Here is a 24,163-nt window from a genome sequence, read left to right as displayed (position 1 = left end):
AATATATTCTTGCTTGTGGTGTCTTCTCTGTACCTAAACCGTACTTGTTTTCTTGCTTGTGCTTTTTGTTTGCTCATGCTTTGCTTTTCAGTTTGTCTGTGGTCTATGTACTGTAACTGTACTTGTTGGCTATCTTGGCCAGGACTCCCTTGAAGACGAGATATATCTCAATGGGACCTTCCTGGATGAATAAAGGTCAAATAAAAACAGTGTATGGTCCTCTATTGTAAGCCATAGATTTCTTGTCATGCTTGGCAAAAGCTTTTTTCCTTGCAATATTATGTAAAAAAATTATCACTTACGTCCAAATAAAATAGTTTATTAAAATGGCATTACAGAATATTATGAACACTTTTAAGAAATGCAAAAAAAAAATAATATATAAACATATTTCCATAACACAAGGTATGACATTTAGTTTCACCATCATATAAATTATATGAAGACCTTTATGTTCACGCTTATTAAGGCAAGCATGGCCCCTTAAGCAGTTTCTCTTGCCTCATTTTAATACAAATCAATATTCACTATGCTCATCATTCTGACCCACAGACTTCTATTATCAACGCAATTATTAAAAAATAAGATTCCTTAGCTTGCTACGCCATGTCCTATACAGTCAAGATAACCTCAGTAAGACTGATCGCCATTCTCTGCATTATATACAGTATTTACAGGACCCATCCTGTCATCAGCAAGTTGCAACATTGAAGGACGTTTGAACTAGGCTTTTATCTTTAGTATGGCAGTATGTCTTCAATATTTCTTTCATCCCTCTCTTCTCCTTGCTCACCCCCATCTTCACTGCTCTCTGTGAGCTCTCCTTCCTCCAGCTCCTTGCCTTCCCCGACTTCCCTCTTGGCCCGTTTCTTCCATGGGGGTTTGATTTCATCTGTAACTACCTGTTTAACCGGACTGGCAATCAAACCCTGACTGGCGCAAGACAGCAAAGCTTTGGCCACCTTGTTGGTCCCGTGGTCCTTCCCTGTCGCCAATCGACTGCAGTCTGACATGGCTTTAGCTGAAACGAAAGGGCCCAGTTGTATACACAAAGCATGAATGTAGCCGAAGAATCAGCACTGGAAAACTCCATAGGAAAATACAAGGGAAAAGTTTGAGTTCACAGCATTTGTGGTGGCACATAATGGGTCCATGAAAGGTGAGAAAGCGGTAGCGATAGAACAGTGTGGCAAGGGATATCCTATGGTTTGCCTATAGTTTTAAACAATACTGTGCCAAAGCGTTAGTTATGCAAGAAAGTAGGGCAGACTTGTGGGAGAAGGGCTGCACAAAGTCTAGTACTAAATGCAATGCAATAATTACTCCAAATCAACAACCTGCATTACGACATTACTGCACATAAAAATAAAGTAATGGGAACATATTTCATGCACAGAAGGCAATGGCAACTTTTTTATTCATACTTTTTTCAGCATCTTCCGTTATGTTTGCAAGACATATAGTTATAGATAATATAATTATTGGCCACACGCAACCATGGAAAATATATAAAACAGATCTTTAAGAAGATGTTTTTCATGAGAAAAGCCTGGTGAGCTGTATTTGGCCCCGGGGATTGCATAAAAAATATTTCTAACTGGATCATAGGTGCTCAAACATTAGGTTGACGTCATTGAATACATGACTGCCAGAGTGAGCGATTACTCCTCATCTCTTCCTGCCCACTATCTACACAATTATTAGAATGTTTTTATTAGGGATGTCCCGATCACGGTATCGGGCCGATAATGGCCCAGTACGCTGGATCAGATACCGGAGGGGAGAAAAAAATATGAACCGATGCGCACAGTGTGTCACGTGATAACAGTAGTAGCCAATTAGTCGCATGCGCATGAGAACTACCTGTTGAACAGTCATGACAGTGGCAGTATTTCAACCTTAAAGAAAAAAGTACAACATCCTTTCGGCAGTCACGCGCTCCAGGTTGGCGGTTCACAGCTTATGTGATTGCTAGGCTTGTGGCGATCACAAAAGCCGCCTTCAGAAAACATCTGTTCACTATGTATTAGCTGATAGGCACACAGCTAATCAACACAGAGGTCAGCTACGTATTGCTATGTTAGCTGGAGATTTTTGGGAAACACCCGTTCTTCGGCTGCTGCATAGTACTGGGCTTAGTAATAAGTTGGCAAAATGCTAACGTCCTGACTGTTTTGGGAAACGCACCCCAGGGTTAACTAAATATGAAAGAAGTTAAGCTATCCTTTATTCTTCTTTCTCTGCTTTTGACCCATCCAAGAGCCGGTGCAACACATGCATGAACGCATGCATACCGGCACACCCGGAGCAGTGGGCAGCCGCAGTGCAGCGCTGGGGAGCAGGTGGGGGTTTCAGAAGCCTTGCCGTAGGAGGGTGCTCCTACGGCAAGGAGGGTGCACAACTACTCCCCCGTCCACATTTTTTGTGTACCGGTCGGGATTCAAACCGGCCACCCTCTGCTTACGGGTCCAACTCCTTAACCAGTTCTTCTGGTTACTACAAGTGATGACACACACACACACACACAAGCACTTGATTCAACCATTTCAAACTATCAGCTATTCTATATTTTATCTCAATTGTATTCAAACTTTATCACATTAGCTATTTGTTTAAATCTTCACTTTATATGTTTCCAACCATTTGACATGATTAAAATGGTGTGCATGTTTACTCCATTTAGACTCCTCTTTTAACTTGATTTAAGCCAACTTTTCTTTATTGAGATGTTTTGAGGTGGCTTATTGGCAAACATGAGCCAAGTGATCCATATATTTTATTAGGCGGCCAAGCACAAAGTGCGAGGCAACCTATCGTAATTAGGGGGCCAAGCACAAGGTGCGAGGCAACCTATTGTTATTGTTGGTGTTTTTATTATTATTATTCCCCCACGTTATACTTACAGAGCCTAAACAGCTTGCACACTTTTTATGGAACTTTCGACAGCTGGAGATGCTGACTCAAGATTAACAGAATAAATATTACACTGATTGGCCTAAAGATGGCCTTGTAGCATAGCCCGAGATATGCTTGTTCAAAAATGCAAACTTTGAAAAAGCATTTCTCATAACCTATTTGACTAACAGATGGACAAATCTGCCTCAAGAACCTATGACTTCAAAGGAAGTCATAGGTTCTTTTCAACGCCCATCTTGAATTTTGTCAAAAACACTAAAATCCCTTAATGATCCAAGGTTTTTTTTTATCCAGACAAAAATCCTTTTGAACATGTCTTCAATCTGACTTAAAGGGAAGTATGTACAATAAAGATTAAAGCACCCAGGAGCCGTAAACTATAAAAAAGGGTGTGGTTTAAAACGCGTAAAAACTCAAATGCTTATTTCAAAAAGGACCTCATCCAAATAGGACCATAGTGGGCGCTTCAGCGATCAATTGAAAATTTTAAAGACTCATAACTCCTCAAAACCAGTCTATTCCAGCGTTGTCAACTGTATGCAAACAAAAAAGGTCTAAATGGCCTTTGTCAGGGTCTTAGTGGCCTGTCAGGTTTTTAATTGTCTGCGTCAGGGTCTTACTTGTCTGTCAGAATCTTATTATTGTGTTATTATTATATTATTTGTTCAAGAGTAAAACAAACTATCTGACCGATATCGGTTTCGGCAGTTTGCCAAGGCTGCGGTATCGGAAGTGAAAATGTGTTATCGGGACATCCCTAGTTTCTATATCTAGTACAACCAGCTTAGCACCCTATCAATGAAAGCACAGAAACTGACAAAAAATAGCTTCAGTCAGTCTACCTGTCTGGGTCTGACAGCGGTGATGTTGGAAAGGTTTCCACTATTGCGTTTTCTTATATATTTTAGTGTGGCACATACAAGAATGCCAGAATATTTTCAAGCATGTGATAACGTGTGATATGCATACACATGTGTTCTGGCTGACCTTGAGGCTTCAAAATTGTGTGTCCACTTGAATAACACAAGCATTTCCCTCTATTTTTTGGTGATCTATGAATTACCAAAAATGTTTGGCACATTTTACATGAAATAGCTATGCTTCTAGGAGAATGTATGTACGTAACAATCACAGCTCTAAAATGTTCCTGATATAAGATAAAGGCACCTTTGAGTCTGTTAAAGTAAAATGTAACACATTATTGAAACGATTCCTTTGAGCTGGTTAAATGTATTAATGCAATCTGTAAAATTATTTTAAAATGTGGGAGAAACCGTAAAGATCCAATACATCAAGGTAGGTGTAATGGTTATGTTCCCATGTTCTACCCCCACATAATGCTCCTTAGCAGTTCGAAAAATAAATAAAAGTTAGACCATTAAGGAACAGTTTTTTCTGTTAATCACTTTTAAAAAGGGGGGCAATAAAGACAATGGATGTGATATAAAAAAAGAACATGATTCCATGGCATATAAAACCCCTCATGTGGATTATGCACAATAAAATGCGGTCTTTTGGGACCAGGAAACGATGGCCTAGCCCTAGTTATTGCCGGAAGCATGTTAAAACGTTTTTTTCACCGTTGCAGATGGTTCGCCAGGGAGATTTGCAATAATTGCCTCATCTGACGGAAATCCATAGATTGTAACGATACACTACATTGCGCGGCCTGAGTCTATTCCTCCAGTTAGGGTTAGGGTTTATGCTTTGCCCTAATCGTTCGATCCTCCCTTGCACATTTTATAGGCAATTATATGGAGAAATCACTGCTAGAATATATGTGTACCGGAAAATTGGGGTCCTAAGGCATATACCCAAATTTGTGGCATGTCCACGTTGTTATATTGCGATTTAAGCGAACAGAACATGTACCAATATTTTGGTGTAGAGAAATGTGATTACAATCCACTTTGCTTTCAAGAAATCAATTCCATGCTCCGTTTGATTCGTGTTTGATTTGAGTTTGATTCTGTAGTTTCTATGTCCCAATCCAATGTAACTCCGAAAGTGCAATTAAATACATTTTTCAACGTGCCTATTGCTTAAAAACATTTACCCATAGTGCCAAAATAGTGTCAGTTTTGAATTTCTTAAATCAGAGAGAATTTTAAGCATACAATTTTTATGAGTAATCCAACAAAAAGATAACCATAATTGTGATTTCTTATATTGGCTTGTGATCAACATTTGACAGTGAAAAAAGGGCAGGTGGTAATTACCCCAATTCCACCAACAGATATTATCGGTAGGCCCTTGAAAAGATAATAGTTAATGCTGTATGTCGTCTATAGGAATCAATGGACCGATTTTATTGAGATCTGTCATTTTATGCATGTCTGATGCTTAATAGAGGACACACATTACTGTAAGCGTAGCATGTTGTGAAAAAAACAACAGGATAATGAATAGTTGGGTGTACATCCTTGATGAATAGTGTTTGCCGAAGAGATGAAGACGTGATACCGGACTATTGAGTATTCCTTTTGTGTAGTTGGGTTTAACAAATTTAAGATGTGCGTTGAAACTCAACATAGCATTAAGAGGGGCAAAGCAAAATGCAGGAATTAATTTGGGAAAGTATATATAGGTGGGTTACACAATTTAATTAAAAGTAGATAGTAGGTAATTCAAAGCATAAAAAGCAATCTTTTACCTGATCCTTTCAGTGGGAAGTCCTGGAAATTACTCCGGAGCACTATGTGAAGCACTGGATACTCTATGAGCATTTTGTAGCTCAAGTTGTCCCGAAGAGTTTTCCCCAGGTCCAGCTCATGGTACCTTGTATGATAAAAAGCGGAATAAGAAATTACAATACTGTACGTTAGACAACATCCTACGAAAATAACTGGATTAGTTACTAAGTTAATTACTTTAAGCATTTTCTTCTACAGTGAACTTCTAGATGCCAGGGGGTCAGTTTTTTTTTTGACAACTACGGTAACTTTCTTTCCACCCTGCGGGATGTCGATGGGGAAGACTCACTCCAGGATAGATGGTAGTGGCATGGCACTGCCAATACCATACATGGCTGATCCCTCTCCTTGAAATGGATACGTAATTTGCCAGAATCCGCCCCCCTTACAGGCACCCTGCAAGCCTTAAAACAGCTATGCGATCCCACAACTCTCATCTTCTGGGATACAAAAGCCTGCTTTGGTCTCTTAGTAGCCGTGTCCTTTGTGAGGGTTGGTCGTAAATCTTGATGCTAAATAGTTAAGTTTTTTTGGTTGGGGTTGGTGGCTGGTTGGAACGCAGACTTACTAAAAACTTATACAATTCAAACCCGTCTTGCTTTAGGCTGTCCCTAAGAACATGAAAGTCATTCTTGAACATGGCTGTTTTCGGTGGTTGACAAGGATTTCTTGTGAGATGCACCATTTGTTTTAAAGAAATTACAGGCAGGCTGAGAATCAAGCCAAGACCTTCTGCACTAGCCAATCCAAGAAAATAACTGCTGCATGACATTAAAAGGTCAGGAAAATTAAGAATGTGGGCAGGCAAAGGATCATCTGCCACAAGTCAGGCAATATCTGGTGTTATTTTAGCTAGACACAGGATCAAGGGGAGAAAAACATGTGCAAAATGCTAGCTATCCTTTATGTGGAAAGGCGCTGATGGGTGTTCTAAGTAAAAGTACTCATTAGGTGAGTGCGGCATGCAGCCATCAACTATTGTTCTTCTTGGGTTACAAAACGTTTGTTCTTCACTTGATTTAAGAGGTTGAAATATTTTCAACCTCACTTTGTACAACAGCACTCACCGCCTTTTCTCCAGGAAATGCATTTTCGAACTATTATGAATAAGGCAGTTTGTCTTCGGCAAATGTCTGCTAGTAATGAACGTACTCCTGGAAAGTTTAGTTCTGCAATGGCATCTAGGCTGTACAAGCTCCGATGCCATTATCAACATTAACAACCAAAGTATCTTTGTGTGGATAGTGTACTGCTTTAAAAGCCCTGGTCCCTGATGATTGGCTGGTTAGGTGCAGAACACGCACACTTCTGTTCTCTACATAGTGTTTAGAGTGAATGAGCAAAGGGCAAGAATTACTCTGCCCTGGGTGTTCCTATTGTTTTGTTCTGGCACAGCTGCCACTAATCAATATGGGGGTTTTGGTAGCATGCATGGTGTGTCTGCCAGGGGCGTCACTAGGTTTTAAGGACAGGGGGGGCTTAGCCCCCAGGAGATGCACAGAATGTGAGCGAACGTTTAATTTCACAAACAGCTAACAAAAACTGAGAAATTGCACGTTTTGGACAGATTTAACAGAGATACTTTACTGTGCAAATGTTTTAGGCCACCATTACATTTTTAACACAGTACAACAACAAACACAGGAAGTACTGTATGTTTACAGCATTAACAACATCAAAAAGAAAAAAATCCACATAGTTACAGTGCCGTATTTAACCAATGCTTCTTATTCATTAAGAGCCCACATGTATTAGCCAAAACTGTATGCAAAAAAAAAGAGCACTGTGTTCTCAGAAAGTACATCATTTTAAAATAACATGGCTACAATTGGCAGTTACTTGTTGGGTGGAAGCATCAAAGAATGTCGTCTGTTTTTAAGGGTGGCAAAGGCGTCTATCACTCTATTGTGATTTATGGTGCTGAAGCTCCTCTTTTTCAATTGACATGACTGCAAGACTGTGAAGTCTTTTCTGACCCATTGTTTGACGTAGCCAGGAGTGCAGCCAACGCAGTGCACTAAAGGACCTTTCACACGAGCAGCTGCTTACAGGCACTGTTAGGGCAACTTGGATGGTTGACTTCAGAGAGGGAAACATGTCTGAATCAAGGAGGTTGTGCACAGTCAACATATCTTTGGGTGAACATCCAGCCTCTGTTTTCCGGGCAAGAAAGTTTCTGGCCACCAGAACCTCCTCTGTTTTCAGGTCAATGCTGTAGTGTTTTGCAAGTTCAATCAAGTGTGATTCACTCAAGAAGTTCTCAGACTTAGGACTGCATGCCTCTTAGTAGCCCTGCATCTACACTGCAAAATCTTTGCTCAAGCTCACCAACCATCCTATCCACACAAGGGAAAAGTAACTCTTTTCAATGTGTCTGAGTTGTTCAATTCAGTGCGTGCACCTGCAGTTGTCTCCAGCACAAAATCATCCATTTTCCTCTGTTTATGCCTTGTCCTGGCACCTTGTTCAGGGATACTGTGGGTGTGGCACAGGGCTTTGGTTCAAATGCTCTGTGGCAAATGCATCTGTGCGTTTGCCCTTAAGTGTGTCACACACTGCTTGTTTGCAGATGAAAGCTTCTGCCAGGTCTAAAGTCTCGTTTTGAAGGAGTTTGTGGAGTCCTTCGGTTACAGACAGAAGTGACTGAAACATCAGTAGTGCATAAACTGCTGAGAACTTAAAGAGCTTTGCTCTGAGACCAACAGCTATAGGGGATCTAATAGCAGAAAGGCACTCCAAAATGGCAGACAATGTGTCAAGAACTGCACTGATTGACCGCAGCTGACATGCCCAGCGAGTGTTTGAAAGTTGCACAAGTTCAACTGTTGTCAATCCAAGCCTTGTCTGAGCCTCCATGAACTTGTGATGATTCACTAGGGAGGTGCTGAAGAAAGAGTAAACACACTCCAACAAGCTGAAAAGCTCCACAGCCTCTGGGATGGCCTTGCAAGTATGGCATAACACCAGGTTGAGTTCATGAGCATAACAATGCACATAGATAGCTTCAGGATGGAGCCTTCTAAAGTGTGCTTGTACACCTCCAGTGGTCCCACTCATGACAGCTGCGCCATCATATGTTTGTGCTACACACTTAAGCTCTGCAAGACTGTTGTTTTGAATCTGCTGCTGCAGCTCATTTGCAATGGACTGGGCATCAAATGATTTCATCTCTGCAAGTGCTAGGAAACGTTCCTTCACTGCCCCATCTGACACATACCTGACACAAACAGCTAACCGCTCTGATTTGACATCTCTTGCCTCATCTGCCATGATGGCATAGAGTTTGGACTTTGTCATTTCAGTTACAATGACACTTGTCACTTCCTGGGCACAACAGTCAATCATCTCATTCTGGGAGGTTGCTGAGGTATAATGAGCATTTGATGGGGGGTTATGTTTTTGAAAAAAAGGATCAAATTCCTTCAAAAGCTCCATGCACGCAAGAAAATTCCCTCTGTTTGTGCTGTCTTTTCCTTCATCATGGCCACGAAAAGAGAGTCCCTGTCTCCCTAACATAGAAGTGACTGCGACAATTCGCCTGAGATATTCTCTTCTCTCTACTATCTCACTAACATTTGCAGAAGCTATCATCTGTGCAACGTCTCCCTGTTTTCTAGTTGCCTGGTAGCTTTTCCATGCAACAACACTGTCCTTATGTGTTTGTGCAATCTCATGTTTGCCAAAGATGACTAAAGCTTTCTTCCAGTTCTTGCAACCACTACTGACCAAACTATCATGTTTGATGCTTTTGCCGAACACTCTACATGGGAAGCAGAAAGTTGTATTCTGATTGACTGAATATTCTAACCAGTTGTGCTTTTCAAACCAGTTGTGGTGAAATGCTCGCTTCTGCGTACCAAAGCTATCTTGTGGGTAGCTCTTCAGCTTTACCTGTCTGGGCCCTGTGTCTTTGCCACCTAAATCAAACCCTGTAGTGGAGTGAGATGCTGCAGCTGCTTCATCCATTTCCCACTCTGAGTGTGTAAGCCAGGTTTTTATTTGTCAAACGGAGCATTTGGCAATTACGTGGGACTTTCTGCTGTTAGCTGGGGGGCTGCAGCTAATTTATTGTTACTATCAGCAGTGATACTTACTCTCTTGAAAAAACTTTGTATGTCCATTCTTGTTCACATTCTTCTCCTAATGCTGCTCTAGTCGGTTCTGTGTGCTCCGCTCCCGGTACACACACTGCAGGTACCCAGGTACCGAGTGCAACCTAGGTTGCAGGGAAAACGTAAACTGGATTTCAGTGATGTGGGCGTGCTCTATATGAACAAGTGGAATGGACTCGATAACGACGCACTGACTCTGACTCTCTACCGCTTCCATAAAGGAAACTAAGATTTATGATCACATTTAAGTTAATAATAACTGGTTATATGATTATTTATCTAAACTCAAATTCTCGCCACATTATATTGAATTTGTCGGCACTTTTTTGTGTGTATTTTTTTTTTTTTATAAATGAACATAAAATTATTTAGGGGGGCTTAAGAATATTTTAGGGGGGCTGAAGCCCCCCTAAAATAGGCCTAATGACGCCATTGGTGTCTGCATGTACAGTACATCTTCCAAAAGATGCTGACCTCTTTACGTCACCAGCAACCATAAACTCAGGCGGCATTCGAGAAAGATGTTTTCAGTAGACAGCTGTCAGTTCACTTCGGGTCCATGTAATTTCTCAGAAGCTCCATTGTTCCGACCTCTCTGTCATATGCGGCCTCCTCAGGCGGCGGAGCCCCTCCTCCGGCGGAAGTCCGCATACAGAAACAATCCCTTTCTCCTCCATGTCGTGGTTCAATCTGGACTTCAGAGAGTCAAATCCATCCCTTTCCCCATATTCCTTCTCCACCATGGCCAAGATAACCCCCAGGAGCCTTTACTTGTTGTGGAAGTACCAGAGAGTCTGAGAACCTGTCGCAGTCTTTAAGATTCATAATATCCCCGTCAGTTCGGCCGCCGCGCAATGAATGGATTAAGATCTTAAACAAAAAAAAAGAAAAACATTTATTTTGACAGATGTGCCTTAAGTTACTACTTTACAACCTCGTTGATGACCAACATTTAGAAAAACATTTACTTTTAATTCAGCCTTAAAAATCTAAGCGCAGTGTGTACTGAATGCATGTTGCATGTTCTCATAGGGGGTAAATACATCGGCACGACATCGGCTTACTCCATCTTCCGCGCCACCTTTTTAAATAAATCGCAGTTTCTCATTTTCGGTCGGCGACAACAACACTTCTACCTTCTACTTCCGGCCCCTGAAAAATATCTCGAGCATGCGCAGAACGCAAAATCCAATTCCAAATCGATTGACCGTAAACATGCACTCTTAATGCGACTATCAATCGAAAAATCTAGGGGTCTTTATCCTACTATGTGAAACCCGATTTGATTTAATACGAATAAGTTGTATAGATGCATCTTAATAATCCAGTCATAGTCTGACTAACCCAATAATTCGATTTTCTTGAGTGTCATGTAAAGGTGATGACTAAATGGGCAAAACGTGGCGCAATTGTTGAAAAATGCAAACAGGCACAACTTGTGACCCCATTGAGAAACAAGTCATGAGACTTTATACATGAGTGTCTGCTTATGGTGAACAACTTTGCCTCAAGAACCTTTAAATTTCCAACCATTTGGAAATTTTGTGAAAAACACTTAATACCATAACGATCCTAGTTCATTTTATTTGGGACAAAAATCCTTTGACGCATACCCTCTATGGACCTATATCTTTAATCTAACGAGAAGGAAAGTCCAAATTAGGAGCCATTAACTCCCAAGAACTGTGTGGCTTACAACAGATTGGGATCTGTTCCTGGAGGACCATGTAGAGGACTTTGAGGGATTATCCCATTGCATTACGGATTATACAAGGTTCGGTGTGGACAATCTGTACCCACCAAGAAGGTCTGCAGTATTCCAAACATCAAACCTTGGATCAATACATTTTTTTTTTAAAAAAGTGCAAATGAGCTGAACCTGTTTTTCAACAGGTTTGAATCAACCCCCGCCCTGAGAGCTCAGCAGGTGAGTCTGGGCCCCCCTCCTCCACCATCCCCAACCAAGCCACTGCCCTCCCCCTGCAGTCTATTCATCACATCCAACAAGGTGAGAAGGGAGCTATCAAAGCTCCGGATGAACAAGGCAATTGGTCCAGACAACATCAACCCCAGGGTGCCTAAAGCGTGTGCCAGACAGCTTGCAATGTTCCAACACCTCTTCAACCACTGAGTATGAAGAAGGTGCCCCAGCTGTGGAAAACCTGCAGGGTCTACACACCGCCCAGTCTCAAACCAATGGCCAACTGCCTATATCCGACCACTCAGTTTCCTATCGTCTGACCCGTTCGGCAGAAAAGTTGCATTGAAACACACCGCAAACACTACGCCCAACTACAAAGAAGGGTGTATGTACTGCGCTTGCAAGAGATGAAGTTAGTCTCCCTAACATCGGATGGCGCTAGTCTCGTGGCGCTAGTCCACCCCTCCCACACACCTGATTCGCTGGTGCTGCAAGCACACAACCAATCAGAGGCCATTTTTACACTACCAAGCATGTACTGTCGCTGCTTGGCCGCTGTTACAATTTCACTGTCTTCCCTGTGTAAAACCAAGGGTATAATATCCCCCCTTTATCAAGGAACCCGGTTTCTTGGTTCATTGAAGCAGGCGGGACTAGGCACGGAGACCTCTTTAGAATAATTTGCATACTCATATGCAAGAATGAGCAGACTACATATCTGAGTGTAGTCTGCTAACGTGATAAACTATTATTTAAATAATTATTTACAACTGGAAAATAATTGACAAGACAAGCATATTTGGCAGTGTAAAAACACTTAGAGGCTCCGATCCTGAGTCACCAACGCTCTCAGAGTTTGCATGTTGAATCGGACCAGGCCCCGTCCGCACGGTTCCAAAAGCTTCCAACACAGCTGAACACACCAAACAGATTTGTTTCCGAACTCATCAGAGTCTCCCCAAACATTTCAGATGGCCAACGGTTGGGCCAGTGTGTAGCAGCCTTAAGCTGGCACGTCCAAGCTCTCTCAATGATTACAGGCCAGTGGTACTGATCTCACACATTGTAAAGATCTTCGAGACAGGTTCTGAGGCACCTTAGGCCCCTGGTGTTCGACTCCATGGACCTACTGCAGTTCCAGTAACCAGGCACAACTCGGCGTGGACGACACCATAATCTATCTGCTGCACAGGGCTTACTCACGACTGGAGAGGCCGGGGAACACAGTGAGTCAGGTTATTTTACTTCTCCAGTGCGTTCCACACCATCCAGCCTCTCCTGCTTGTGAAGAAACTCTCAGCGATGCAGGTAGACATGTTGGCCTGATTTGGAGACTACATCTCCAGCAGGCCACATTACGTGCGGCTGCAGAGCAGCCTGTCAGATGTGGTAATGAGCAACACTGGCGCACCCTAAGAAACAGTACTTTCACCTTTTCTTTTCGACATCTACACCACTGACTTCACCATCAACTCTGGAATGTTCCACCTACAGAAGTTCTCAGATGCCTCCTCCCTCGTGGGTTGCATCAGTGAGGACGAGAACAGAGATGTGGTGGAGGGCTTCGACTGATAGTCCGAGGAGAACCACCTCCAGCTCAACATCTTCAAGACCAAAGAGCTGGTGGTGGGCTTCCGACGGAGCTCCTTGGAGTGCGCATAAACACTAAACTGGACTTGACAGACAACACTGATGCCCTCTATCGGAAGAGACAGAGCTCTTCTTCCTCAGGACGCTCAGGTCTTTTGACGTTTGTGGCAGGCTACTAAAGATGTTTTATCAGTCTTTGGTAGCCAGCACACTGTTCTTTGCTGGGGAGGTGGCATCAAGGCTGGGGAGTACAACAGACTCAACAAGCTAGTTAGGAAGGCCAGCTCTGTTGTAGGACTAGAAATAGACAGTCTGGAGGTAGGGCTGGAGGAGGAGGATAAGAGACAATTTCAAGTCCATCCTGGGTAACCCATGCCAACCCCTATATTATATTGAGCTGTGGCAGATGGCGAACACCCTTACTCTGCGTTTACACCAAACGCGATTTTGGTTGCGGTGTCGCGACCAGTCACAAATCTGTTTCGGTAGTGATTTGTGCAAGTTTTATCACGCAAATTTAGTCGCGCGTGTATGAGGAAGTCGAGTTGTTGTGGAAGTACCAGAGACGTCGGAGAACCCGAGGCAGTCTATTCATAATATCAATCAGAAGACAGCTTTTGGTCGTGATATTATATATTATATTAGAGATATTTATATATAAAATTATAAATAGAGCTCTGGGAGTCCATACCACAGCCATACATCAGGCGCTGTACAACAGCGCCTAATGTACACTACCGTTCAAAAGTTTGGGTTCACCCAGACAATTTCATGCTTTCCATGAAAACTCACATCATTCAGTTTTCAGCTGTGTTACAATAATTGGAGGGTTGCAAGGGTTTTCTAATCATCAATTAACCTTTTAACACGATTAGCTAAACAATGTACCAGTAGAACACAGGAGTGATGGTTGCTGGGAATGGGCCTCTGTCTACCTATGTAGATATTCCATTAGCTGTAGATATTCTAGCTGCCAGCTAGAATAGTCATTTACCACATTAACAATGTCTAGACTGTATTTCTGATTATATTAATGTTATTTTCATTGCAAAACACAGTGCTTTTCTTATAGGGACATTTCCCAAGTGACCCCAAACTTTTGAACAGTAACACACACACACACACACACGGACAGAAGAATGATCATTGATATCGACTGATACTAGAAACAATGGGGGACGATCAGAGGGGGATGAGTCGCCTCAGGCATCTTACTCTGATTCCTTTGTCATGTAGGAATTTACTATTCAGTGATGTAATGTTCACAAACCAATTTAAATTAATTTCATACAAATTGAATCTGGCATAAAAAAAGCCCTGTGGAATGGGCGGAACAGTAACCGACAGGATGCCTAAAGCATCTCTTACATGTTTCCAGTTTACAAAAGTTGCCTTTTCGTCAGCCATTTACATAGCCAACTCTTCTGCGAAACCACACTTCTTGCACACATTGACAAATCTGCCCCGATTACAGAAAATGTCTGAAACTTGGACTACATGCCTTATTTATCTTACTGGAAATGTTTTATAAATGTCATGATAGATTTAAAGTACAGTGACATATATGGAAAAAAAATCAATAATCTTCTAGAAACCAACCACAGGCTCAAATGGCATGTCAAGTATAAACTAGAAAATGAATTTCCTGCAGAAAATGCGGTGAGTGCTGTAGTACAAAGTGAGGTTGAAAATATTTTTTAATAAAGCCACATACATTAAGACATACAGAAACGTTAAATGGCTTAAATCAAGTGAAGGGATTTGAACAAAAGTTCAAAAGTCTAAATGGATTAAACAATGTAAACATGCACACCATTCAAGAAAATGTAAATAAAGTGACAGCTGATTGAAAAGCGCAAAGCATTGCGAAAAATGCAGAAATGTAAAATGAATTGAACTGAAGAATCGGAAAGGTCAAATATATTGTCCTGCACTGCTGGTGTGTGTGTGTGTGTGTGTGTGTGTGTGTGTGTGTGTGTGTGTGTGTGTGTGTGTGTGTGTGTGTGTGTGTGTGTGTGTGTGTGTGTGTGTGTGTGTGTAAGAGAATAGCGAGCCAGTGCATGATTAAAAGTAGCCCAATAGAGCGGCAAAAACAGCCCAATCTGGCAACACTGCCTGAACGTCCTCCAAAAGTAGCCCAATCTGGTGGGAAAAACTGCCCAATCTGGCAACACTACTGAACGACCTCACGCTCCAGCGTCAAAATAAATCAATGAGCCCAACTGAAAACGAAGCCGGTATGAAACTAAAACTGTGATTCTGAATAAAGTTTGAATGATATCGAAATTCCGTTTAGATATTATTGAAGATACAAGTGTGTAGATTTGTTGAATGATTTGAACAAAGATAAACGGTTGAAAATTGATTTAGTTAGGTCTTAAACAGTTGAAGTACAAGAGGACAGCTCCGCCGTCCTCCCATTGGCTCCCATGTTAAAAAAAGATAGTATTTTAAAAGTAGAATATCTTAAAAAGTATAGAGTTTCTAGGTGAAAAAAGTTTGTAGAGAATTGAATATACTGTACCTAAGAGAGTTAGCTTGTTCTCCCTCCACCCTCATGAAGACCTTTATTTCATCGAATGTGGTTTGTGCATACATCTTCAATCTGAAACAAAAATACAACACAGATCCAACACACCTCTGACCCAAATGACGAGCACAAAATAAGATAAACATGTTCAAAAAACCAAGTTGTAGCAACTGCAAATTACTCCTTTTCATTTTTCGTGTGCGTCTCAAATGTTAATGCCATTAAGATGTTTATTATGCAGGTTGTTTATGCATGTTGCTAGAAAAACAAGCCAAGGGTTGAAGAGGACCATGGAGGTCCTTGGTAGTTAATCGGATTCTGAACTTTTTGATGAATTAATCTGTGTCCAAGTCCACTCCATGTCACTAAGGGTTCACTTAAGCAAAGAGTTGTAAATCCAGTCTACAGTGGAGGTAAAATCATTGCACACACTACTGCCAAATGCAATTAGAGGGGCTCAGGCCTTGCATGCAGGCGACTGCCTGACCAGTGCTGGTCACCACAACCAGTGTTGTATCCATGGTTACATTGTATTTTCACAGCAAAGGACAGGGGAGTTCAGCAGATAAACAAAAGCACAAATGTTTTATTGCCGCAACTGTGTTATATATACAGTGCTGATACTAACCACAGGAAGTCCAGGAAATGGTGACTTGCTTTTCAGAAAAAACATGGAACACTACTATGGAATGAATTTATAGAGGATGATACTCAAAGCATATTATACTCTAGCTCGTCAAATATAAAGAGCTACTGAACCCACTGTTTCAGCTGGAATTCAAACTGATTTAAAAAAATATGTTTTTGGTTGAGTTGAGTTCTACAAAAGTGGGGGCGTGTTATCCCCATGGTTACGACCCACGCAGACTTTTTTTTAATTTTGTAGTAGTATTAGTTTGTAGTCGTTGTGTATGAGCGTTATGAGCGACATTGTATATTAAATACACCACAAACTGTAGCGATAATATAAATGTCCTGGAATCCTAACCCTCACTCCAACATTACATATATCACTGCTGAGAAGAAGCTTCACCATCCACACACACCATGACGTTTACTATAAGAGTCTGAAAAGCTAAACTTTCCTTTAGATGCCACAATAGACAGCTGCCAATACAGAGCTCCACACAAACTGGTCCCGCTTGGACGTGAGGTCTGAGTGATTCGGAGAAGGCAATCAGGCATCACGAATAGAACGACCCCTGCATACGCAGCAGAGTGGATGGCAAAAACATAGGATTTGACAATATTTTCCTATAGTTAGGGGATTTATCTAGCCAAGCTTCCCGCGAATAATCTCACTATGTCCCAAAAGTAAAAAAACATAATTGCACAAGGGTGTTCTAATCATCAGTCTTTTAACATGCTTAAACAAGCTAAGCAATGTACCATTAGAACACAGGAGTGATAGATGCTGGAAATGGACCTCTGTACACCTATGTAGATATTTCATTAAAAATCTGCCGTTTCCAGATAGAATATTCATTTACCACATTAACAATGTCTGGACTATATTTCTGATTAATTTAATGTCATCGTCATTGAAGAGGAAGTGAAAAGGTTTTGATTGGCCTCAGCAAAAAAACATCTACAATAATTTTATAATTTCAAAATCTTCAATAATGTAACAGCCTAGGCAAATCCCTTTTAATACCCGCCCAAGTTTACCTAGTAAAAGAAAGCAGACAAAAAAGGAAGTATCAAAGGTTTGCAATAGGAATAATATTAATTCCTAGGATGATTATTTGATATCGAAAGTCCCCTAAATTACATGGTAAAAACGAAAAAGCCTCTGTTGAGTCAGTTTAGTCTTGAAGATCCAAAGGAACACGTGGGGTGTATTCAACCCACTAGGGGTGCAACGGTTCAGTGGGTCCACGGTTCCCAAGTAAAACAATGTGAGACATTAAATGTATTAAAAAACTAGTTTTTGGTGATCTAGGTTGGGATAATTATACTAAAGTGTGTTAAGCACTAAATTGAGCCTGAACTGCTAGTGTGGACAATAAGTAATTTAAGGGAAGTTAATAAAGTGGAACAGCCACCATAACAATGTAATAAAAGTGAGAATTGAGTAATTAAAATAACCATAAACAATTGTATTGTGATGAGATGAGGAGGGACAAGACACTTGAAATATTTGCTAAACAGACTAGGCTTATTTTTAATCAATTACAAAATTGACTTTAAATTGTGCACTTTAACCTTAATACATATATGTAATACAGGTAAAGATAAAGCTTGTGTTTAAACAATAAAAATAAGTAGAAAGCTTACTTTTGGCGTCTGACGGGGTCTGACTTTGAAGGGTGTACATATGAAGTTATGATCTGTTGGATAGTTTGCCCATCAGAAACCCTTGAAAGAGAATCACAAGCAAGTAAATAAATGGTTAATGAAATGATGCTTAAAAGAAAAGGCTTGCATGGAGATATCCATAGAAGATATTAGTTTGTCTACAAACATGTTTTTAATTACTTCCCAAAGATTTTCTAAAGAGTCGCTTATTTCAAACAAGTTCCATTAACAAAGGAAAAGATCACTCAGGGATTGAACGCTTTTTTGGCAAAAAATACAGAATTCTACACTACTTCGGCGGAGCAATCCCGGCAGCGGCGCATCACAGGTAACCTAATAATCACAGTGCAGAAATTTGTGCCAAATTATCTTTGTAGAGATAATTTGGCACAAACTCTGCTCCTGATATCTTGGTGTATCCCATTACGAAAATAAGAGTGTTCCTCGTATTAGAGGCGAGGTTGAGCTTGCCGTGTGGTTAGTCTGAAAGATTTTAGCAATGAAGTTTCACTTGCCAACATTATCTGTGTAAATAGATTTAGCTTACAATGGTTGCCACAAGTCACACAACGCTAAGACATAGGCAAGTGATGCAAAATATTTCATGGTTGGTACCCATTGTAAACTACAAAAAGTGAAAAGTGAAACTTTGGAGTTAAGTAAACTTGCAATACTCTAAGGCAGTGGTGCTCAAACTTTTTATACCAGCTCTACAAAGGGGTAGCACTAGAACTGACAAACACACAGCAAGTTAGAACATTAAGAACAACTGTGTACCAACAACTGGTTTGAGAAATGTTAGGTTGAATATAAATATTAAAAGTTGGCCAGCATGTTCATAACTAAACTTCCATAAGCCTAATGAGAAGGTGGCGCCTGCCTCTGCGAACACAGTCGTGCAATATCTGGATCTATCGAGGTCAGCTTCAGTCTCAGGTGTGACTCAGCATCAACCTGGCTTTTGAATTTGCTTCAATCTTTTGTCACATGATAATTCTATTAAAGTCTCCTGCTGTCCAACAGTGAAGTCCTCTGGCATTTCAGAGGTTTCAATGGGTTTCTCATCCAATTGCTCGCGTCGGCTGTCACTGTATAATATTTGCGGAACTGTTGTACGAGCGAGACGAGGCGCGCAATGAATTTCCTGACAATTGAATCGTGGACTTGCGCTGATTCCCAATTCACCCCTTCACCCAAACCCTCACCCCTCACTTTTGCGCGTTCATGCGAGAGGTACCGTTGTCCCAATTGTCATTTTATCGAGTGGTAGGGGCTATGGGGCAGGGCTTAAAACCCCTTGAAAGTACGATTTTTGATGGGCAGACTAGCAAACGCGGGTTGTGACTTACTTCCGCAATACCTTGCGAGAAAATGAAAAATCAAGAAAAATCCTAGGAAGAATGAAAAGCGAAAACCACAAATTTAAGTGTTTTCTATGTTAATAATCATTAAATAAATGACCATCGCATTATTATTATGCCGTTTCAATTTAGCATAGGCATTTTCTTTATAACAAGCACAACCACCCAAAATCGCTACTATGTGCTAATCGCGAACTTGGTTACTAGAGAACTTTACAACATTGATAGTTCATGACAGTACTGGATTTATTCACATGTCTCATTTTGTTGAACAAAATGGGACAAAATATCCATATGTTCCAGGGTCTTTCTTTTTTTGGCCCCTTTGAAAAAGTTATTAATAAAATGATTGTTGATGCCTTCTCAGACAGCAAAAATATGTTTAAAACCCTTGCCAGAAAAATCACAACAGCTGAAGCCGGTATTGTGAAACAAACTTGTCGTGTCTATTTAAGTAAACGCTGTCAACGGCTTCTGATGACGTAACTGGGTCTTGAAGGGTTTTCCCATTTGGTAGGGGAAGAATTTGCGAGGGGTAGGGTTAAAGGGTAGGCTTTACTGGTAGGGGTGAGGGTTTGGGCAAAGGGGTGTAATGGGACTGGGCCTTCGACTGCGTCATCCAACACTAGGGGTGTAACGATACACGTATTTGTACCGAACCGTCACGGTACAGGAACTTCTGGGTGGTTACAGAGGTGAACCGCAGTGCGTAAATGTGGCGTACATAGCGTTAATATGGCTAATGTAAAGGCTTTGAGATGCGGAATTTAAAACATGAAGTCGGAGTTCCCCCCGGACCGTATAACCAAAGTATACTACTCTGACTCCGTAATCCGACTCCGTAACTACGGAGACCCCTCGAGCATTCGCAGTTCTCCGTCGGGATGTCGGATACGTAATGCAATTCGCCGCCCGATCGATCTTATATGTTGACTACAAACCATGTAAGCAGTGTTGTAAATAAACTTCCAAAGCTTTTCAAATCTTATTTGGTGTTTTATTGGTCCTTAATGTGCAAAGTAAACAAAGCAAATAAGATGCATAGTCAAACCGGAGAAGTGATTCCGGAAATGATTTTGTTAGAGGACCAATCACAGTCCTTGCCGTCTCCGTTTCGTCGAAGGATAATTAAAAAATATTGGATAAGCTACGGAGAGGGTCTCCGGCAGGTTCTGTGGCTACGGAGAGGGCTCTCCGTGTCTACGTACAGCAGTTTAACATGCACACGCATTAGAAAAGGCACCATCCAGGTGTTACTATCACCGTTGCTGTGAAAAAAAACGAGCCCTGTGCAAACCCAGCTCACAACACTATTTCAACAATCCCAGTCTGGGAATTCAGAAATGCCAATGCCATAACCAAGTTTATTGGTGTTTTCATTGCTGCTGATCTACGGACATTCTCCGTTGTTGACAGCAGTTTTTTTAAATTTTCCCCTTAACTTGAACCGTACCGTCCTGTACCGTACTGTGACTTCAAAACCGAGGTACGTACCGAACCGTGACTTTTGTGTACCGTTACACCCCTATCTGACACGTTTTCTTAATCCAGTTTTTTCTTTCAGCACTGTTTGTTCGGTTGTAAGATCAACGTTTAAGATGCGATGGTTTCATGGAAACATTCCGAAAAACATCATCGCATACCACAACACACACACCTGTGCTCGGTTCACTGTCAGTTTTTTACAGTTCTGCTCGAAATATTCTCCTCCTGTCAGAACATCTCTTCCAAATAGCTCCCGTTTTGAGACATGATCGCAGTGTTTTTGAATGCTTCATAATTTTAGAACTTATATTTGCTTGTCAGTTTAGCTTGTAATCTTTGATGTTTGGGTGCGCTACAACCCTGACTACTAGGTTGATATTGAAACAAAAATATTACGGAAAAGGCACAACTTATTTTAAACCCCATTTTAATGATCTTATGTTTAATGCATTTTCATTCGTCCTAGTACATTGTTTATATATTTTTTTAAATTGTTATACATTGTTTCTTAAATCCCTCTGCATACTAAATAGTGCATCGCACACAACCAGTGGTACACAGTTTGAGAACCAATGCTCTAAAGTATTGTGTGTAGCCAGAATTGTATGTTTCCGATTTGGCTGCACAATTCGATATATAACGCTGTAGACTGGCAACTGTAGAAAGACACTTCTTAGATCCTCTTTCTTAAAGGGAACATATTATGAAAACAGCACTTTTCCTGGGATTTGGGGTGTTGTTTTGAGGTTGTTGAACCTTGTTGTAAATAAACAAGGTTAGTTATAATCGTAAATTCCAAAATGACAATGTAATGGCATGAGTTAAAGACTCGCCCCAACGGTAGGCTCAAAGTGTTTAATCCGCAAACTTAAACATAAGGTGCAAGTAGCTCGCCTGTACTTCAAGTTACATGATTCTTGGTTAAGGAACATGCATGTGGTAAATTTGACTTACCTCCTCTCACTGAACCTTGTATTGCTCTGGGGAAAGATGAGCTCCAGGTGCCAAAGAAAACGTTTCTCTCTAAAGGGGATGAACAGAGGGAAGAAGAGTAAACTCTTCTTTTGAGTTCGACAACAAGCATGACTGACCAACATAAACATTAACTAAACGTTTTCAAATCAACAGTTTCCTACATTTCTGTATTAAATGGATAGCAGCTGCCTTCATCTAATGCAAATCAACTGATTAAAGACAAAATAATTAATAACAAAATGTAGTTAATCTTTCTCTCCCTGTTGGTGTGTAAAGTGAGCACACAAGTCACCATGGATACCATGACATACACTCAATATTAGGACACCAGCTGATGGATATCACATAATGGTCACTTATTCTGTGGTGCTGCTTGGGCAGTAACTATTCAAACATGTGGATGGACTTTTGCCGTTGCTGGGTGTGCTATACAAAACATTCAGCCCCTTGAGCCATGTACTATACTGTGCCAAGGGGCAATCTTGCATGGATGATTGTAATATAGAGGCAAGAAATACAGGAAGAATTTTTAAATATTAAATACAAAATAGATGTGAAATTGCTTAAACGGGACAGATAAAAACAACACTTTTCCTTAGATTTGGAGTGTTGTTTTGGGTCTCTGGTGGTGCCACACGCATACAAACCATGAAATAAGACTGTACATGCTTTATTGAGTGAGAAATGCATTTCTGAAAGTACCCCCACTAGTCTACAGATGAGCGAGTCAGTTTCGGCTCTGCCTCCTACGTAGGAAGCAGACACATTTGAATATTACCACCCAGTTCCCCAATCCCCCTCTCATCAGAGCATAGATATGATTTTGTGGACCAGCAGATAAGCACTGGGCGGAGATGTTCGCACATTTCAGAAGCAGGGAGATTCCATACAAAAATAGATGAATCATTTGTCAGTTTGCCATGTGACTGCCTGGTAAAGAGTCTGGCAGCTTTGGCGGGGGAAATCCGGCAGCAGTCCGGCAGCTCAGCTCCGGGAGTACAATCCCTTTCTCCTCCATGTCACGGTTCAAACTGGACTTCAGAGAGTCAAAGCCAACGTTCCTTTCCCCCCCAATTCTTCTCAACCATGACAGAGGTAACCCCCTCTACGAGTCTTTACTTGTTGTGGAAGTACCAGAGACGTCCGAGAACCCGACAGTCTTTAATTCATAATATCATCTGGAGGCGCACACAGCTTTTGGCCGTGATATTATACATTATATAGATACCTACTGTATATATTCTATAATATTATATAATGTAATATTATTTCGATTATTATTTAGATATAGAACCCCGGGAGTCTGCAAATGGCAACAATCACTTTCTCCTCCTGCTGCGATTCACTCTGGACTGCAGTGAGTGAACGCTGATTGGCTGTTATGTTACGTCCCTCAGGGAGGGAACGCTGATTGGCTGAAGCATTTATATAGAAATTAGAAGATAAAATGAACATACCGTGATATAATACCGTTTCCGATTACACCTCAAATCAAACAGTGAAATAAATTGTAGTCCATACCGTACAGCCCTAGACTGGGTAGCCCCGCCCGTTCTGCCCGCGATTTGAGTTCGCACTGCAGAAGGGTCTGGAGAAGAGCAATACAATTCTTTCTAGTTTCGATACGTTTTTGCGGGAGCCAATCACCAAGCTGGCTTTTCCCCCTGGCGCTCCATTGGCTGGTTTAACACCAATTGCGTACAGAGTCATTTGAACTAGGCCCATTGATCACGCCTCTTGTGCTGAAGAAAATGACAGCAGCTTCCCCAGACAACGTGCAATCTACGATGGAGCTTGGTCTGGCAATAGCCAGGCTAGTACAGCCGGGCATCGACGTAATAATGGACGAGGGGAAAAACCAGAGAAAAGGTTTTGAATTGCACAAAAGGAATAACCGCATAATTGAGACAGAAGTTGTGGAAGGCGAACTCCCAACAGAAAAAGTTGGAGGCCTCGGAGAGAAGGCAACTTTAGATTCAATACGTGAGGTGATGAACAAGGTCATGACTGCGGGAATGGCAGCACTTCAGGCGGAACTAAAGAGATCTCTCCGAGTTCCGCACGTGCTTCTGAGAAGCACAAATGGATGACTTCAATATTGAAATAAGTCAGAAAATACAAGATGCAAGGTCAGCTAGAACGGACTAGGGATGTCACGAGAAAAGATACTTTGGTACCAAGTCGATGTGACAATTCAAAAAACGTGACAGTACTCGTTTTTCTACAGTACCAGGGATGCAATTCCTCCAGACGTCACGTGGGCAGCATATACACCTACAAGT

General features: G+C 41.3%; 1 protein-coding gene across 1 annotated transcript in view; it reads right to left on the bottom strand.

Annotated features, from left to right (window-relative positions):
* Positions 1 to 326: 326 nt before the first annotated feature.
* znhit6 (zinc finger HIT-type containing 6) overlaps positions 327 to 24,163 on the bottom strand; it is a 46,585-nt gene continuing 22,748 nt past the window's right edge. The window contains exons 6-10 of the mRNA XM_079739404.1: positions 21,861 to 21,929; positions 18,040 to 18,120; positions 15,757 to 15,837; positions 5,570 to 5,694; positions 327 to 1,021 (exon numbers count right to left, since the gene is read on the bottom strand). Of these exons, the coding sequence (XP_079595530.1) occupies positions 738 to 1,021; positions 5,570 to 5,694; positions 15,757 to 15,837; positions 18,040 to 18,120; positions 21,861 to 21,929 (640 nt within the window). The 3' untranslated portion in view covers positions 327 to 737. The remainder of the gene's footprint in view (positions 1,022 to 5,569; positions 5,695 to 15,756; positions 15,838 to 18,039; positions 18,121 to 21,860; positions 21,930 to 24,163) is intronic.

This window comes from Pollachius pollachius, assembly GCF_949987615.1.
Source record: "Pollachius pollachius genome assembly, chromosome: 7".
Lineage (NCBI taxonomy): Eukaryota > Metazoa > Chordata > Actinopteri > Gadiformes > Gadidae > Pollachius > Pollachius pollachius.
Note: the sequence above shows the minus strand (reverse complement) of the source record. Positions and strands in the feature narration are given on the sequence as shown.